The sequence below is a fragment of the Nothobranchius furzeri genome, chromosome 17 (genome assembly GCF_043380555.1).
Source record: "Nothobranchius furzeri strain GRZ-AD chromosome 17, NfurGRZ-RIMD1, whole genome shotgun sequence".
Classification (NCBI taxonomy): Eukaryota; Metazoa; Chordata; class Actinopteri; order Cyprinodontiformes; family Nothobranchiidae; genus Nothobranchius; species Nothobranchius furzeri.
In genome coordinates this window covers 34,534,549-34,554,247 of record NC_091757.1, presented here as the reverse complement: position 1 = coordinate 34,554,247, position 19,699 = coordinate 34,534,549, and the positions used below count along the sequence as shown (strand labels likewise).

At 44.5% G+C, this 19,699-nt stretch overlaps 1 protein-coding gene across 7 annotated transcripts in view; it reads left to right on the top strand.

Annotated features, from left to right (window-relative positions):
- The window catches only part of ep400 (E1A binding protein p400), a 58,735-nt gene extending 41,714 nt beyond the window's left edge, over window positions 1-17,021 (top strand). For 5 of the 7 annotated variants that reach the window (XM_070546471.1, XM_070546474.1, XM_070546473.1 and 2 more), the window contains 11 exons: window positions 1,583-1,750; window positions 1,823-1,868; window positions 2,013-2,119; window positions 2,218-2,419; window positions 2,500-2,624; window positions 2,724-2,942; window positions 3,118-3,274; window positions 3,440-3,582; window positions 4,254-4,418; window positions 4,524-4,595; window positions 16,478-17,021. In XM_070546471.1, the coding sequence (XP_070402572.1) occupies window positions 1,583-1,750; window positions 1,823-1,868; window positions 2,013-2,119; window positions 2,218-2,419; window positions 2,500-2,624; window positions 2,724-2,942; window positions 3,118-3,274; window positions 3,440-3,582; window positions 4,254-4,418; window positions 4,524-4,595; window positions 16,478-16,792 (1,719 nt within the window). In that variant the 3' untranslated portion in view covers window positions 16,793-17,021. The remainder of the gene's footprint in view (window positions 1-1,582; window positions 1,751-1,822; window positions 1,869-2,012; window positions 2,120-2,217; window positions 2,420-2,499; window positions 2,625-2,723; window positions 2,943-3,117; window positions 3,275-3,439; window positions 3,583-4,253; window positions 4,419-4,523; window positions 4,596-16,477) is intronic. The other 2 variants (XM_070546470.1, XM_070546469.1) reach the window with 2 other exon arrangements.
- Window positions 17,022-19,699: the final 2,678 nt, after the last annotated feature.

Sequence of the window (19,699 nt, the reverse complement as noted above, 5' to 3'; positions counted from 1 at the left end):
TAAAAAGGGCTTTAGTCCATTCAAATCAAAACCTACAAAGTCAAAAACTCCCCCTCATGCGTTCAGGTGTGATCCTCCTCATCCAGCTCAGCTGTTCAGACCCCCTTTATGTTTAATATCTCAGCAACATTATGTGCAATTATCTGGTTTACAATGCAGCACCATTTTGGTCAAGTTAATCAAATCACCTGACACTTTTAACGACGTATTAAAGGCCGTAAGATTAAAAAATGGAGTGTGGTATCATTTTAAGATGAGCAAAAACATGAACCTAAAGGTGTGGTTCACTGATAACAATAGAATATCCTGCCTTTTTATAACACCAAATGTTTTTCATTATATATCTCCAACAGCAGCTGTTACCCAGACTGCTGCAGGCTGTTACACACAGATAATCCAGTAAACTCATTTTCTGTGTATTACTGTAATCGGTGTGAGAGAGACCAGTTCCTCTCACCACAGCGCTCTCGTCTTCACCTGTGAGGCAGAGTGTTGTCAGATCACACCAAACGCTGCATCTGTGCTTGATATTTCTAGTTTTAGAATCAGAATCAGAAAAGGTTTATTGCCATTGTCAGTGAACAAGCAGTTCACAAACTAGGAACTTGTTTTGGTACTAATGTGCTACATATAACATGAATAATAAATTTCAAAAATAGAATTAGTAGAATAAAATATAATAAAACTAGCATAAAACATTCAGCTATAAAAATGGCAGGTAAAGGTAATATGGCCGATAACGTGACGTTATGTCAAGTACAGAAGACGAGCATGGTTGTGTGTTTATAAGCTGTTCACAAGTCTAACGGCAGATGGAAAGAAGCTGTTCTTATAGCGGGAGGTTCTGGTCCGGATGGACCGTAACCTCCTGCCCGAGGGAAGCGGCTCGAAAATTTTGTGACCCGGGTGCGAAGGGTCAGCTGCTATCCGGCCTGCACGCCCCCGAGTTCTGGAGACGTACAGGTCCTGGAGAGATGGAAGGCTGCAGCCAATCACCTTCTCAGCGGAGCGCACAATGCGCTGCAGTCTGTGTTTGTCCTTAACTGTGGCTCCAGCATACCACACAGTGATGGAGGAGGTGAGGATGGACTCAATGATGGCCGTGTAAAACTGCACCATCATCTGTGCCGGCAGCTTGGCCTTTTTCAACTGCCGCAGAAAGTACATCCTCTGCTGGGCCTTTTTGAGCAGGGAGCTGATGGATGGCTCCCACCTAAGGTCATGCGTGATGGTGGTTCCGAGGAAGCGGAAGGAGTCCACAGTGGTGACAGGGGTGTCCGTCAGGACTGTCCTGTGTTTTTTATTGTCATTTATAACAGATTCATTCAGGTTTTTCTCCATAATAGTGAAGCTAGTCTGTTGAGACTCTTAACTCGGCTAACACAAGACCTTTCCATCTGTGTGCTATTAGAATGTAACAGGAGCGTTTGCAAAGAGAGCCTCCTAAATCTATCTTGTATTATTCATTGATGAATACTTTGAGACACCAGTGTGTTTTTTCCTTGAACTAAAAAAGTTCTGGTTTATGGAAAAGCCTGATCTAGGTGTGGTCTCTGTTGATGTTTTGGTTGCTCGTCTGCAGGCCCTGGCAGAGCAGCAGAAGGCCCAGCAGTTGGCCCAGCAGCAGGCTGGAGCTCCCCAGGCCCAAGCTGCTCCTGGTCAGGCCCAGACCCCAGCAGTTGGCCAAGCTCAGGTCCCTCAGGCTGCAGGAGTGGCTACAGCCGCCGCTGTGTCTAATGCAGCAGTGCTGGTGAGAGCATCTTCTACCAGCGTGAGACTCCTCCCACCTTTTAACGTTTGACACGACTGTTTTGTGTTTCAGGCTGGAGCCATAAAAAATGCCACTGTAGGAACAACCATCCAGACTGGTATGTTCACGCACGCGCACGCACGCACACACACACACACACACACACACACACACACACACACACACACACACACACACACAACACACACCATATCACTGTGTGCTGATGTGATGAGTTAATTATTCTCTGTGTTTCTCAAAGCCACTGTAGGGGGGAATGTGATTGTGAACACAGTGGCTGGAGTTCCCCCAAGTCCCTTCCAGGCCAATAAGCGCCTGGCATCCCCAGTCATACCAGGCACCCTGTCTGTGAGTCATGTTCACCCTTTACTGCTGTTCTGGAATTCATTTAGCCTTCGAGCAGGCATGAAGAACCATCCTTGTTCTGTTTCTGTTTGTCAATGCAGCCCGGAGGCACAGCTGGAGCTGCAGTGGTCCACGCACAGCAGAGGACTGTTACAGCTGCTGCTGCCCCTGCTGAAGTGGTGGCTATGGCGACGGGTCAGGGTGTTCGAGCTGTAACCCCAGTGACTGCGTCTGCTGTGGTTTCTACTACTCTGAGCCCGGTGCAGTCACAGACCCGCCCACTGGTCCCTCAGGTCACTGCAGGTGCACATCCTTAACGCTTCCCCAACACCTTTTTGTTTGTTTTTCCTTTACATCGGACTCATTTGGGTTTGTGCTTCTAGCCACAGGTATGCCTCTGACACCAAAGTCTCTCACCCCGGCCCACCTGCAGATACTCCGACAGCAGCAGCAGCTGCAGCAGCAGCAGGCCACGTCCTCTCAGATCAAAGCTGTTGGCAAAACTCAGGTAAATTATAAACAAAACCCACGCCTTACAGCATGTAATCTGACATGAAAATTCTAATCAATAAACCGTTAAATTAACCAGTTTGAATTATTTTTGCAGGAGTTGATAAAAATGCAGAAACATAAGGTGCCGTTACAGCATCAGCAGCAGTTGACTGCAGCCGTTGTCCCGGCCCAGGGACAACAAGTCCCGGTGACCCAGCAGACCGGCCAGGTGCAGCATGCTCAGGTTAGCCAAGCCAGTCCTCAGATAGCTGTGGCAGCATCCAGAACTGGGACTCTGGTGGCCACAAACACCCTGCAGGTGACCACCAGACTGGTGAGGAGACATTTAATCTCACATGAATACAAAATGGACATGTTGAATGGTTTTTGTGACTCACCAAGAAGACACTAGGCTGGTTTACATCACCAGAAATATTTGTTTGGGATGTTATGAAAAGACAAACTGAAGTTTTGTGCTAAGATAATAATCATATTGTTTTATTTCTCAGACCCGAGTTCCCCCCCAGGGACAGATCCAGGCCCAGGCAGGACAGACAGCTCAGGTTACCCTGACTAAGCCTCCTGTCGTGTCCGTACCGACTGTGGTCTCTGGAGTGACCACGCTGCCAGGTATTAGTGTGGCCATCAGCCAGGCACAGAAGACAGGTGTGTTCAAAATGGTCTTCCGCCTAATGTGGATCTTATGTCTGTTATGGAAGAGACAAACATGAAGAGGTTGCGTCATAGATGGCATAATAATAACATTTAAAGGGTGAAATAAGGACATACTGTTATGATGGCTGTCCTAACGGTTTTCTGGTTGTCCTTCAGGTGCACCCATGCAGACGCTGCCCTTCACCCAGATGCAGGTCCCACATCTGATCACCATGAAGAAACCCCAGCTGCAGGCAGCATCTGCAGCTCCGCCGAAGGCAGGGCAGCCGCAACAGGGGCAGGCTGCTGTTCAGCAGAAGGTAGTGACATCACATCTGTCGACCAATCAGCAGCTAAACCTGCATGTTGGGTTTTCTCTTGTTTTCCTCTAACTTAGATGAGCTTTTGTTGGCGCCCAACAGCCGGCACAGGCAGCATTCTGGTTGAACAGGATCCTTCACTGATCAGCATGGAAAACATGGAACAATAAAACATTTAAATTCAGGATTATTTCAGTAAATACAGGAAAAACAAATGTTCAACATTACTTTTTTAAAAACATCAGTTTAAGAGATTTTTCAGTTTTCATTGAAAAAAACATTTTTTTTTCTTGTGCACACCCTCTGAGGTTAAAGGTCAGCCTGCTGCCTGTCAAGCAAGAAATCTGACCTGAGATCATCTAAATTTCTGCCAGTTTTTTTTATTAGACATAATAATAATAATAATAATTATTATTATTATAATATGTATAATAATAATGGACTTTTACTGACATGTTTCACATCACCTTAGAGGTGTCGTCATCAGCCAGTTTTACTTATGGAGTTCTGTTTACAGTCTCACAATGTTTCAACTTTTACCCAGCCTGTCCAGTGGCTCATGAAGTGTTTTCTGACAGGCCCAGGATCAGTTAACACTCATGCTGTTATCCTCTTCCTTTCAGGTCAAACCTGTTAGTTTGACCATGTTCTGTTCTCTGGTTTATTATTAGATTGGCAGCCAGCAGGTAACCATGCAGGCAGCCCAGTCGGCTCAGCAGCAGCAGCAGAAAGGGACCTATACCACCACACCACACCAACAGGGGATCAAGCCCCAGTTCTTCACTACAGCATCCATCTCCCAGGGCCAGAAAACCGCTGCTGCCCAACAAATCCAGGTAGCACACCACTGACAGAAGCCATTATCGAAAACACCACCATGCATCTTTATTCTGTGGAGTTGTGTGCTGGTGTGAGGTTTTCCTGTGTGCTGCTCCTCTCAGGTGGCTAAACTCCCACAGATAGTGCCGCCAGCTGTGGCCAGTATTCAGCAGATTGTGTCTTCTCCTCAGCAGGTAAAAGCTTTGACATGTCTGTTTCTCTGGTTCTGGATCCTCCTCAGCAGCTCTTTGAGGAAGAACCATGAAGCAGATTAAATCACATCCACTTGGTTAAGCCTTTGGGCCCTAGGCCCCACACTTTAACTAGTATATTTCTGTAACCACAAAGTCTATTTGATTAGCCTGGCAAGCCATCTTATAAATGTGAATATACAGTCCGGCCACGGTCCTTTGACGACTTTTAGTCGTGGGGCGGGATCTACGGTTGTATTTCAATCTGTCCCCACATGCTGTTGGATAACAGACAACATGACGTACTCACCGCTGCGATGTCAGTCAATGATGCAGACCGCCACACCCCGTCAAAGAAGACACAAATACAGGTCCTTCTCAAAAATTAGCATATTGTGATGAAGTTCATTATTTTCTGTAATGTACTGATAAACATTAGACTTTCATAGATATTAGATTCATTACACACAACTGAAGTAGTTCAAGCCTTTTATTGTTTCAAATATTGATGATTTTTGCATACAGCCATCGACATATAAATATTGGACAATGGGTTTCCATAGACTCCAATAACACGTTTTTGAGACCAAATGGGAGGTGGCCACCACCGCCATTTTGACCGTGTCACAGGTTCCGTCAAGCCCAGACAATTCCACAAAAGGGAAGAGAGGAGGAGCTGAGGGTGGGGCTGTAAGGCTGGGATCAACTGACGACACCCGGTCGAACTAGCTACAAGCTAACCTGAAGCTAACGCAGACGTGGGAGCTAAGCTAACGGAGGTAGCAACCTAGCTACAACCGGAGTTAACTGTGCACAACACCAGAGCTTCTGAGTCAGAGATACACCGGGCTGACCGCTGGGTAAAACGGGGTGGAACACAGAGGTCTCCGAGACCTCCACAAGCCGGCAGCCGCACAGCAGACAAGCGCCGCTGCGATCTAAGATGCGCACAGCTGCCGCTGGGGAGAACCGGGTGGAAAGGTTTCCATCCCAGAGCTCCGCAAGTCGGCAGCCCGCGCAGCAGACAGAAGCCGCGATCAGACAGAGATGCGGGGAGGGCAGAAGCGGGTGGAAAACTTCAGTCTCCCAAGAGTGCCACAAGCCGATAGTGGGAACCCAGCTCCACCAACATGTTATATTTCAACACATTTTCTAAAGTGCAGCATTATGTTAAATGCACTGGGTTTTACCCTATTACATTTAAATTTCATGGTTAAACAGTACATGTTAAAATCTAAGCTCAGCTCGGCAGTGACCTAAAATACATAAATATAATTTTACTTACCGAAAAAAATGAAGTGGAGACTCCTTGGACGCTCTATTAGTGCAATTAATGCCACAGCAAGTCATTTTGTCCAACAATTGCACAAATAATATCCCAAAAAGAATACACAAACACAGAGACTCAAAATCCCGGAACAGTTTCCAGGCCAGACCGAGGCTCAGACTGAGGCCTTTTCACGGAGCTAGCTCTGTGGTCACGTGGGTCTGATGCTCATTAATTATACAGAATTTTAGGCTTTTAATACACTTAAACAGAAGAGTGAGAAAAAAATTCACCCCCCTCAGAGTTGTCATGAGTGTAAACTAGATCATTTAAACAAAAAACATGTTTTGGTACCAGGTAGGGTTGTCACGGAGTGAAAATTTACCACAGTTTTCGGTATTATCGCGGTATTTTTTTAAACGTGCTACATTTTCACACAATTAAATAAACCCTGTATGTCAGGAAATATTGTCCTCAGTTTGTGTCCAAATTTTACTTAAAATGTGTTATTTTGTAATTATGTTGTTTATTTGTTAAAAATTTTTCCCTTTAGTCTTTAAAATACCAATATTTGCCCATAACTTATTTTTTGTCTGTTTGATGTCATCATTTTAAACATATTAGATCAGATGATACTCAGTACTCAAGTAGCCTTCTAATCAGATACTTTTTTTTACCCTTACTTGAGTAATAAGCCCTATATCAGGAAAATATTGTCCTCGGTTTGTGTCCTTCCAGTGAGCTTTGAAGATTTGGGAAAATGTCATCAGGCAGTAATTTTAAATTCATAATTATTCTCGGAGAGAGACCAACTCTTATCTGCCCCTGGGAGCCCCGTAATGCATAGCGTCATTTCAACATGGGGGTGTCCGCGACACGGTTTATATGCAGGCAGCGGCGCTGCGGCTGCTTTATATAGCGACTCGTTGCATTCTCCCTCAACCCAAACCCTCGGATCACGCATTTTAGCTAAAACGCTAATGTTAGCTTGCCTTGCGTTGACTATAGAGTTGTGGGTGATGGTCACTTAGATGTGTCATGAGATTTTAAGCGTTGCTGCCTTTGACAGACACTTTTTCTGCACGTGCTGCAAACTGGATAGCCGTCTTCTATCAACTGTCCCTCTGCATTCTTCAAATATCCAAAAGATGCCCGTACTTCTGACTTTGTCTTCTTTGAGGGATAAAAAAATGTCCTCCTGAGCACTGCCGTCTCCTCCTTTGGCCATTATTTCAGCTTTAGCTTCAAGAAAGTTTTGGTTGTAAACAACAAAGCGCGCGTGTGCCGCCGGCAACTTCAGCAGATGATACGGTGGCTGGTAAGGGTCACAGTGCCTACACCGCAGCCACGGTAATCCACCGAGATAATATAGTTTTTTTTAAAACATGACGGTTATTATTATTGTCAACTTTTTTACCGGGGTTTACCGCTACACCGGTTACTATGACAACCCTAGAACCAGGCTGTTAACATGTTTATTTCTGCTGTGAAAATAGTATTTTTAACATGGGAGTCAATAAGGATTTGCTCGCTTCTGACACCAGCCCCCAGCGGATGAGGGGGGAACTGCAATTTTTGGTACTTCCGGGTTGAACTCAATTTTTGAGCCGCATTGTGGGGGCTTGCATACAGCTCATGAAAACCCAAAATTCCTATCTCAAAAAAATTAGCATATCATGGAAAGGTTCTTCAAACGAGCTACTAACCTAATCATCTGAATCAACTAATTAACTCTAAACACCTGCAAAAGATTCCTGAGGCTTTTAAAAACTCCCAGCCTGGTTCATTACTCAAAACCGAGACTGCTGACCTGACTGCTGTCCAGAATAGAGCTCTGCACTGAAGCCCTAGGCCCTCGGGTCGGCCCGGCCCGACGGCCGGGCTTCGGACCAACGACTGTGCAATTACCTCGGGCCGGGCCGGGCGCCTTTATTTTTAATCGAAATCATCAAAAAAATTGAAACACAAACGCAGCAGTAGAGCCCTGCGCGGGACTGTTTTCTTCATCCCGCTCCTGCTGAATTTCTGACCATTACCGCCTGCAACCGCAACGTGTGTGTTACACTCCCGCCCGCACCTGCAGCGTACATGTCTACTCCCGCCCACAACCGCAAAACTCAGAGAAATTATTACCTCACAATAAACGAGATGTATTGAGTTTGCGTCCTCAACACGTCATTTTATAGGTTATCCGCTTTCATCACAGCGCTGCGCTCCGTTTCAATCAGGCTGTACAGCAGGATTTCCCCTCGTAGTGATATTTTCTCTAACTCTGATTGCTTCGTGCTATAGATCGTTGGAAAGCTGCTTTTATGTACTTTTAGGAACCGTTGGAATTATTTGAATCTGATCAGCCATTCAAAAGTTATAAAACGGAGCATTTTGGATGACAAACTCGCACGTCTCTGAATCTGTGTTGTGATTCGTTGCGCTCAAGACAGGGAATCCCGGTGGATACCGTAATGTATTGTATATGCACGGAAAGCCCCATTTTTAATCTTTTCAGCACTTTTGGAAGTTTAATGATATCTTGAACTAGAGCAGGGATTGGCAACCCGCGGCTCTTCCATCCATCTGATGCGGCTCTCTGTGCTTATAAAATAATGAATGGATATTCAAATAAAATGCTTTATATTTTACTGAATTAATTTTATATCTGTAAGTCAGTTCTATGTGAAGATTGTCTGCGTAAACCTGAACAGTTCCAACCCAGTCTTACTGTGAGACCGGGTTGGGTCACGCTTGTGCGTAATCATATGCGCTTTCTGAGCTGAAGAGGATGTGAGATTCTGGGCTTCTCCTCAGACGGCTCCTGGATACGTCGCACATTGGAGACAGGAACAAGCGCTATTCAGCCAAAGTTTCATAATCAGGGAACATTTTATAAGTGACAAGTCTCTCTGAGTGACAGGGTTTGGAAAACACTCGCTTCAGTGGGAGGAAGCTTCCCACATGTGCTCTGGTTCTGCGACGCGCTCAGCTGCGCTGAGCAATGTCCAGCACAGATGTTCAGATGGGAATCTTTTCTTGGGTGATTTAGCTACATCTGCAATGTGCATAACGATTAAGATGTCAGATCGTCTGCATGCGTCGGGGTAATTTTTTCTATTTTTCGTCAAAATTAACGGTCAAATACGGGAACTATCTGGTCAACACAACACAAACCCTGCTCTTGACTGTTTTGTTTTCTTGTGAAAATTGTTGGAAAGAGATAAAATTTAACTTGATTACCACCAGAGCCTGCGCCGTTATCTCCGTGACGGTAATTGAGGGGAAAACAAATTGATCGGATCCTGCACGTCTTTTAACACATTGGTCAGGATTGACGCACTTTGTTTTCATTTAGTTGGTTAAAAAAAGTCGGGCTTGGGTCGGGCCAGAGAATCCTGAAAACCTTTTCGGACCGGGTCGGGCTGGGGCTCCACCCCCTCGGGCCGGGCTGGACACGGGCTCAGATTTTAGGCCCGTGCAGGGCTCTAGTCCAGAAGGCCATCATTGACACCCTCAAGCAAGAGGGTAAGACACAGAAAGAAATTTTTCAACGAATAGGCTGTTCCCAGAGAGCTGTATCAAGGCACATCAATGGGAAGTCTGTGGGAAGGAAAAAGTGTGGCAGAAAACACTGCACAACGAGAAGAGGTGACCGGACCCTGAGGAAGATTGTGGAGAAGGACCGATTCCAGACCTTGGGGGACCTGTGGAAGCAGTGGACTGAGTCTGGAGTAGAAACATCCAGAGCCACAGGCGTGTGCAGGAAATGGGCTACAGGTGCCGCATTCCCCAGGCCAAGCCACTTGTGAACCAGAAACAGCGGCAGAAGCGCCTGACCTGGGCTACAGAAAAGCAGCACTGGGGCCTCATTTATCAAGCTTGCTTATGCACAAAACGGGGTCGGGAAACTGCGTAAGCACCTTTCCATGCAAACTGTAGGATTTATCAAAGAAATCTTAGCTGAAAAATGTGCGCAACTTTAAGTTGACTAAGGACCTGGCTTACACACATTTTGGACATGAAGAGCACCTGCAGTGCTGCTGCTGAGAAGGATAAAATTATGAAATCCTGCAGCATTATCACTTGTACAGCTTCGTTTTCACACAGAACAAGAACCCCACACGTGCGCACACAGCTTGAAGTGCAAAATACGGAATGCAGAATATCAGCAGGGGGACAGATTGAGACAGAGTGTCATGCGTCTTTGACAGTGTGAGTGTCCTTTCACTGTGACCCAATTGATCATGCGACCTGGCTACTTGGACAAGGGAGATCTCCATTTGGGTGACTGGTTAGCGTGTGTGACTTTCACCTGGGAGTCTGGGTATTGAATCCTGTTGGACCATTTTCTTTATATCCACCACAGATCTCTCTGAAGAATTCACAACATTGACTGCTTCAGCAACGCTGTGCCACTCCATGGATTTTCTCTTTATTTGTTTTTGCCAAAGCACTTCCTTTCATTTCTCCACCTCACCCACAAGTACCTCAATTTCTGCTTCTGTGAAATTGCGCTTCCTTGATCTGCCTTGATCTACGGTCGCTATCGTCATTGGCAGAGCGCTGCAACAGCCGGCTTATGTATATGCATGAGATCCACAAAGCACTTTGCATTGACTATTTATACCAGTAAGTGGGCATGGTGAGGGCGGGATGTGACTAAAAAGCAGCTGAGAACCTGTTAGATAGCTTCTGATTGATGAAGCAGAGATTGAGTGCAGCTGTGCGTACTCCATGTTTGATAGATCACAAACCTACTTGACGTAAGGACATTTTTTTTGCTGAGCTTAAGTACGGTTTTGGTTAGGATTCTACGCAATGTTTGATAAATGAGACCCTTGGACTGTTGCTCAGTGGTCCAAAGTACTTTTTTCGGATGAAAGCAAATTTTGCATGTCATTCGGAAATCAAGGTGCCAGAGTCTGGAGGAAGACTGGACAGAGGGAAATGCCAAACACAGAACACAATATCAAGTTAATACAAGACTCCTGGGACCAAGCAGGTTGAATTTATGTATCATATGTGTGGGTGCATATTTCCTTTGAGGCAGAAGACGATTGAAAACTCAGCCAATGAGAGAGCAGCGAAGGAGGGGGTGGGGGGTGGGGGAGCGGAGGCAGTGACCGATGCATGCTCGAGCCGTTTTCAGCACTGTCTTGTCAAATGCACCTCGTACATTACGAAAAAAGTAAATTTAAATATTCAACCGAAAAAGAGGCTGAAGAAAACCTAGGGAGTACTGAAGAAACGTGAGCAACAGTGAAGCAAGCACAGAGAGATCCGTTACTGTCTGTGAGTGTGCATGGATGCATGGGCCGGACTGAGCTTCCGGCTGCAGTTTTGTGTGTAGGGAGGGGCTGGCGCTCCATGTGACTGGCCAATCACAGAGCGTGAAGACAGTCAGTTACCCAATGAGGATTTTTCTTCAGCACGATTACAGATATTTACGAGTTTTACTCGTTTCATGCTCGTATTCATCAAAAATGCTTTATCCGCTCATCCCTAGCTGCAACCACCCTGCCCTGCCTCCTCCTCCTTACTGCCTGCCCGGCTGTGATCACAAGCAACATCAGAGTAGTTCCCGCTGCTTCTTCGGGAAACAGTGCAAAAAAAATCTATAAAATGGGATCTTGTAGGCGTGGCGCTGGGATTTCAGCCGTGGCGGGCCGCCACGGCTACGTCTATATAAGGGAAACACTGTACCAACAGTAAAACTGAAGACATCACTTTGAAGCTGACAAAAAACCTACTAAATTTGAGAAAATTATTAGTGCACTATGTAATGATAATAGAGAGTAAATTGCTTGAAAAGCTATTTATATTATTACCACCACTTGTGACCAATAGCTGTGATACTTTATATAAATAGAATATCCCCTGCTTGGTCTTAGGATGATTAATTAGAAGATCCTAGGATTCTTTTAATTATTAAGGAATCGTTCACACTTCGCTTTGATTCAAGAAACAGTCGGGTTTATAAACAAAGTAAGAATTTATTTACAAACCATTAAGACTTGACAAATTGTTTAAACTATTATTTACTGTGAGTGGATGCGAACTAAAGGACAGTCTGGAACCTTTGAGTGAATATAATGTATTCAGAATCTCCTTTCTCAGAGCTGAGTTCTGGATGGAAAAAATTTGGTTTGCAAATAAACAATAAAGATGTTATTATCAGAACCACATTCAGACGCTATCTGTGTTTCTACATTACCCGGATTATAAGACCCTCTTGGTGGATCCGAAAGTGAGAGGTCGGATGCTCGCTGGCACCGGAGGGCTGTAGAGGACCGAGGTGCTGGTTCTTTCAGTCCGGAGATGTCTCTCGGGTCACGACAGATGGATGAAACTGAGCGTCTTAAAAATAACTCTGAAGGAGTTTGGAGTCAGCTTTGTTCTGCAGGAAAACAATCTTGTTGTTCAGCTTTGCAGGTGCGAAAAAGGTTTAAGGTTTTGACGACGTGTCAAAATCTTTATGGTTAGAGAGGAGCTAAAGATGACCGGTCTGAAGCTCGCTCTAGAACTGACTAATTACCCAAAGCCATCTAGTTTTAAAGAATTGATATTATGGTTTGGCCAGCTAATCAGGGGCTGACAAGTTTGAGAGATGTTACCAAGCATCGCAGAGACACACCCTCTGTGATGGAGACTCTGAATGTGGGCGAAAGGTTAACTTATGTCATGCATTAACTTAACTTTACTTGACCTCGTCAATAAACATACTAAAACAATCATTGAGCACAGATTAATGAACATTTCATTATTTATAATTGTAAATGGCAGTATTTAATGATTATCTTTAATTATAAAATCTTCTTTCTTCTTCTTGGAATAAAGGAGTTTCTTTTAAAAGAGTTCCTCCTTGGAGGAGAAAATGTTTATTGTTTATCATTTATTATCTCTGCAGTCCAGCTGGTGTGTGGAAGTAAGCTCTGATTAAAGGGGCTACATGCAGACTCTCCGACTCCTGTCTGGGGAAAATACAGTAAGATGTGTCATAGCCAGGGTAAGTTGACCTGGCTGTGCATTTGACCTGTGGGATCTCAAAATCAGGTCATTTCATGGCGTTACAACTATAAAAGATGTGGTCGGTGGAAATTTGTGTTTCAAGATTTCATATATCATGCATTTAACAGAGCTCAGCTGCTCAGATGTCATTTCAGACCTCTGAAACGTCTCCTCGCCATTCAAAAACTGCTGCACCTAATGGAAAAATTCAAAAAGCGTGAGCGGCAGAAGGCTTTGATGGTCATCTGTGTGAATTTTTATGTGCCTACCATGAATTGTCTAGAAGGTATGATGAGAAAATTTTAGCTGTCTGAAGCCGATCGGAGGAGAAAATCTCTCTTCCTTTAACATGGGTTTCAATGGGACAGAATCGGGGTCTCTCCTCCTTCTGAGGCTTGTAGCGAAAGAAATGTAACACTTAAAAGGACTTTACGGAGTTTTGAAATTTTATGCTCACGATTGCCCCCTCAGGCCAAAAGTGTAACGGCAGCTTCAATAGTAGGCTCGTGCACGAGGCGCGCATGCTGTACGTGCACGCTCCTTAACGAAAATAACAGCTGAGACAGTCCTGTGTGTGTGTGTGTGTGTGTGTGTGTGTGTGTGTGTGTGTGTGTGCGTGTGCGTGTGTGCGTGTGCGTGTGTGCGTGTGCGTTTGTGTGTGGCCCGGAGAACAGAGGACAGGAGAACGCGCAGCTAATTAATTAAATAATTTGGTTCTGTACCTTTCTCTTCAGCACAGCCGACAAAGGTTTAAGATGGGTCAGTCCTCCTGCATGCTCAGATCATTCCCTTCCCTTGCTTGAAAAATTGTTCCAAACTGAAAGTTGAGCCCACATCTTTTTTATCTGTGAATTCAATGCCGTTCGGCGAGTCTCAAATAAAAATTTGGGCATCTTACTGTAAAAAAAATATACCATTGATGTAAAAAAGAAACTCTAAATAAATTATGTTCACATCCAGAATCGAACCCGGGTCTTTCACACGAGAGTCCGCCGTCTTGCTGGGTGAGCTAATGCACCAGTTACGTTTATTGTATCTGTAGCTTTTATATCCTTGATGACAGCTGAAACAACGTTCAAAGAACGGTTCGGAGCGAAAATGGCTATTTTTTTTGCTAATTTGCAGGAAATATCTAGAAGAAAGTAGCTAAGGGTCCTCAGAAATGTAGCTAGGTTCATCACTAAACGTTAGGAACAGCGACAAAGTCGCTGAGTTGGCACTACCTCTCTCTCTGCTGCTAAAGCTACTGATAGCAAATGCTACGGGCTATGCGTGAACGTGCATGAAGCAGCCTGCTCGACCCGAGCAGCTCTCTTTTTCTGTGATTTTACAGAAAAACAGGCAATCACAGTAAAAATGCCAGGGCTCATTCTACAGGACCAGGGCATTGCAAGTTTTGGCTGTCAAACTTCCATAATGCCCCTTTAAGGACAAAATGAAACCCTTTCTGAAAAGCTGACAAAAATTCATACTTTTTGAGATATAATTTTTTTCGGTACTCCAAACGGTCTGGGTGTTGCAAAGAGTTGTTTCCAGAAAATGTGAAGGTCAAAATTTAGAGTGTGGAGTTTTCAGTTTAGAGTGGTGAGAGACACTTTTTTTAATTTTGAATATTCTCAAAGAAATGAACAAAACGACCACAATTTTTGGAATACATTCGTGATTTATAGCTCAAAACGAAGGTATATCCGTTAGCTGCAAGCCAGCATGCGTCTCATTTCAGTCGGACTTACGGTTTTCTCAGGACAATGCCAGAAATGGAGCAAAGGAGGGTCATTGCTCCTATCTCTGCACATTATAATTTTTGTGATTTTTTTCTGAAAATCTCAAGCCGTACCTCAACTTCTACCTGTGATTTTAGAAAAACTGTAATAGATATGTAAAAGATTTTTTAACCATTAATAGCTGAAAGTCTTGTGAGTTTGTTGAAACTTGAATGAAGCCTCTAGGTTAAAGTTAACATATAAGAGTAAGAGTTCAAAAAAGTGATATGATTGAGCTGAAAACTGAGCAATCCCATTCATTTTAGTGGAACCAAAAATCGCAGGAAAAGCTGAATATCTCAAAAAGTATAAAATATTTTAATACCAAAAGTCATTGCCGACATAAGTTGAATGAGCTGAACGTTTTGATACCAAAATTGAAGAATTGTGGAAGTAGTTAAATGCCAAAAAAAAAACGTACGGAAGAAGAATAATAAACTGTATAACTAACTATAAAGAGAAACAGGATCACTAACTGTAAAGCATTCAAACAATTTACTTTATCACAATATGCTAACTTTTTTGAGAAGGACCTGTACATCCTTTTTCTAAATAAAGTACTTCTATCTGCTCTTGACTCAAAGAAAGCCCACGTTGAAATAGTCCAAAGTTGATGCTAAAGCCATTTCAAGCGAACTGTTGCCATCTTTGTATTGGTAACATCCCACCAACCAACAGAGTGCTGTGATCGGACCACTAAGGAGCTGTGGCCATCTTGTTTTTTCTCAGTCGCATCATCCCACCCACAAGGCTGATAGAGCGCTGTGATTGGATTACTATGGATGTCGCTCAACAAGACGGTCCGCCATTACATTGTGGAAGAACTACGTAAAACAATACATAGTTTTTCTAAATAAACGCGATGTGATTGGCCAGTCACAGTACTGTCTGGAGCTGCGAGGTTCTGATGGAGCTTAGTGGTTAGCTAACTGTATGCTAAGCCCTGATTTGAATCTGAATCATTTTATTGCCAAGTAAGTGAGAGTTTCACGTTAGCAGAAGTTTGCATGAGTAAAATGGTGCACACATACTAATTTAGGAAAGTTGATTAATAAGATAAGAAAACATGCATTTCTTAGCTCAAAATAAACATGATAGTTTGGGGCGCCCACAACTTTTCACCTTGTAAATCACTTTTACAGTGAAGAGCAAAGGATCAGCAGGCGTGTGTGTTTGTGTGTGTGTGTTGCTGCCGAGGGACGCGCAAAAAGTATGTTGCCTTAGAGGGGGCGTGATGGAAAATAATTGGGAACCACTGTCCTACAGCAATTATAACACTCCTTCCCTGGATTGTCTTCTGTTATCCAACCTGTTAACCATCTTTGTTAATATTGTTAAGTCATTCAGTGACAAAGTTGTTTTGAATCGCTTCTGGCATAGGCTGGACTCTGAAGCTATTCCAGAAGCTTCATCATACAGTCTTCTATCTCTGTGACTATTTGTCAGTTTGGATGATTGACACCTCTTTGGGATCAGTAGGTCCAACAGAATGAAGCGTTACTCATCAAAATGAGATTGACAGTACCATTGGCCAATCATACTCGTCAAAACATGGATATGCACGAACAAAGAACTGGGCCAGCTGTTGGGGATTTTCTCTGTTTAGTCTGGAGCTCTGCACAACACAGTGATGCCACCAACTCCCCTAAGTCTCCATGCACCGGTGTTATGTTGGAGGGATTTCTGATCACTCTTTAGATTGTAGTTTAAGTTGTTTGGAGCACATAAAAAGGTTGTATGTGGCCTTGTAGCCGAGGTTCTGCAGCTTCTTTAGACTTTAGATATTTATTGATGTTTTGGGCATGAATTTTGCTGCTAAACCTTAAAGTGTTAACAGGCCTGATGTTTGTCTGCAGATCCAGGCCCAGACCGTGACTCTGACCCAAGCAGCCACATCAGCTCCCGCTCAGGTTCAGATGATTCCTGCAGGGACGGCCACAGCCCAGGTGGTACAACAGAAGATCCTCCAGCAGCAAGTGGTGGCAGCTGCCCCCTCCCCTCAGATCCAAACACCACCTCCTCACAGCCCCGCCCAGCAGCCGGCTGCCCCCTCTGCTGCAGAGTCTCCGGTACAGCAGCCTGCCCCGACCCAACAACCTAACAAGAATCAAGCTCGCCAAGGAGGCGTCAGAGCTAAAGCTCCTGCCAAGCCCAGTGGGGGGAGCAGTTAGGAGCCCTCACTAGTGCGCCCCAAGTGTCACCTCCTCCTTTCTAACCCCCTTTCTGCTGGTTTCAGTGATAAGTAGAGCTCCATCAGTATGACTGGTGAGATCAGTAACCACCCCTTACCAACAGAGTTCTGACCCAGTTTGTTTCTGAACATGGTAACTTTAACATAAACCTGTTGATTATATGATGTAACAAATACCTGAAGACTGAGTCGTTCTGTATTTGGGAATGAGCTGTCCATCAGTGTAAGTGTATTCATAAATCGTCCCTTTTTATGTCTCATTCTGTTGTTGTTGTTTAGGTAATTGTGTGAAGAGTAATGCACGTTCCTTTGATTTCAGTAAATACACTGTAAACATGTACTTTAGAGTTTTGTTTTCTCATAAATCTTTTTTTATTGATGTCAAAAGGAAACAACTGTAAATATCTACAAAAACATTTGTACTTGTAAAGTAGTTGTGTTTTCATTGGATTTTTCAGACTAATTGTAATAAAGTGTTTTGTTTTTATACACAAATTCATCTTTTCTTTTCATTAAAGTGTTGTAAGTATTTTGAAATCTGAAAATCCTGTCTTTTATTTCAAAACCGTGTGAATATAAAGTTTGTGATTTTTCCATGATTTTCTTAACTTTTTGTGGACAGTCTAAGATCTTAAAAACATATGGACTGCTTTTAGAGAAATTAGTAAAAGTCAGAAGCAGTTTTGTGTTTGCCCACAAGGGGTTGCAGTTTCCACACCGCTCCTCTTTTCTGATACTCATGAATTTTCCAGCTCACTTTAAATTCCCTGTCTGCTCCTCAGTGGACACCCTGGTCTCTGCTCTCCGCTGACACGCGGTGGACGGTCCACTCTGGACTACGAGTAAGACGAGGGAGGTGAGGCGGTAGAGAAGGCTCAGATGTGTGGGTGGGCCAAGCTGATACTTTTAGCCAAGATGGCACTCTGCTCTGCAGCTAATCACAACCACTCATTCACACACAGAAAAATTATCTCATTTGTGCACAAACTCTTTAATGCTCCACCACAGCTGTGAAAACGTGTTAAACCAAGCAGCTGTAAAGATTTAGTGTCCTGTCATGGACATCAGGCCAGAGGAGGGACGATGGTTGTATTGGTAGGAGGATGCTGAGGTCGGAGCCACCAGGCAGGAGGTTGATGTTAAGGCCAAAAAGGAGATTTATGGATGTGGTGAGACAGGACATGAAGTTGGTTGGTGTGAGAGTGGAGGACGCAGACAAAAAGACTAAATGGAGGCGTGATTTAGTGTGGAGACCCTGAAGGGACAAGCCAAGAGAGAAACCTCTGGTCAGGAGTGAGTGTGTGTTCTAAATAGAAAGCTGTTGAAAGTTTCATGTCTTAACTTTATTCAAATGAGTGTATCAGGTAAGGATGGAGCGAGCAGCACAGTTCACACACACACACCTGTGTCAACAAATACATGGAGGACATTCGTGCTTTGATGTTAAACCAGTAGAACTGAGTGAGTATGTTGGGGGGGACACAAGCCTCCCACCATGTGAGTGTTGACCCAATAGGGCCTTTACAGCCTCTGGAAGGTGTCAGATGTTGACGTTTCTGTGTTTTTCTGTATTTGAACAGCCCCAAAGCATGTCAGAGGATCTGTTTGAACAACAGCTTCTGGCAGCGAGGATGATACAATCGTTACAGTGGAGGGATTATTGTTGTTGCCTAAGAGACCAGCTCCTCGGCTCACCCTTATTGCTCTCAGCAGGTGATGAAGGCCAGCTCGGACATCGATCACACGGCCTCAGGGCCTCCCTCGCTAATGATGCCAATGATCACTGCTACTTGAAAACCAAAAAAAAAGAAAGAAAAGGTTGCCATGGTAACCAACAGTGACCACCTTTACTGAATATCACAAGACTGTGGCTCAAACAGATTTTATCCCATGTTGTCTAAACTCTGCTGTAGTGCCTTTAAGCAACAGATCTTTGGGGAGTTGCTGGTTGAACAAAGCCTTCCAGCAACTTACGGATTACAGTGTAAAGAGGAACCCACAGCAACAAGTAGTGAGATTTTTTCTGTGATGTTCTGCGCCTTGGCTCAGTTAAGCCATCTTTCTACAGGCTGGAAGGTGGCTGAGGCCTCCTGCTCCAAGTGATGAGTCACAGGTCTGCTGGGTGGGGTGGGGGTTGTTCCAGTGGTAATTGCTCTGCATGCTAGATGGGGTGAGAGCACCGGAGCTGACGCGCTCCACTTCCCTTGACGCAGAGATAGGAAGTGTCATTTGGCACTTTGAGAACCTACCATGGAGATCTACAGTTGAAGTCCGCCACTCGCCCTCCCACTCACTTTAGCTCTCGTCCACTCTTTCCAGTCCTTTATCTCAAGCTTCTTGTCTGATCTTGCCTGTTGAGTGTGACAGCGGTGTAAGCTGGGAACCCCAGAGGCCTTCTCTGTGGCTCTGCTCTCCCTGTCAGCAACACACACGTTTCCTCGGCCTGTTCTGGAAACATTTAGGAACACATGTAGAGAAACGTCTCCAACGCTGGGCTGGGACTGGGCCTTGATGCATGTCTGAATGGTGATGTGAATAAACATACAGCTCTTAGGGGGGGTACACTGGCAACAAACAGACCAAAATAAGAATAACTTTATTGTCAATTAGGTTTCTATAGAAAAATACCAAAATCCATCCATAAATTTTCATCCACTTACCCGGAGTCGGGTCGTGGGGGCAGTAGCCTAAGCAGGGAGGCCCAGACTTCCCTCTCCCCAGCCACTTGGGCAAGATCGTCAGGGAGAATCCCAAAGTGTTTTTCTGGCCAGCCATGAGACATATTCCCTCCAGGGTGTCCTGGGTTTTTCTTTATGTCTTGTCCAGGTTGGACGTGCCTGGAAAACCTCACTATGCCCAAGCCACCTCTCGACGTGGAGGAGCAGCG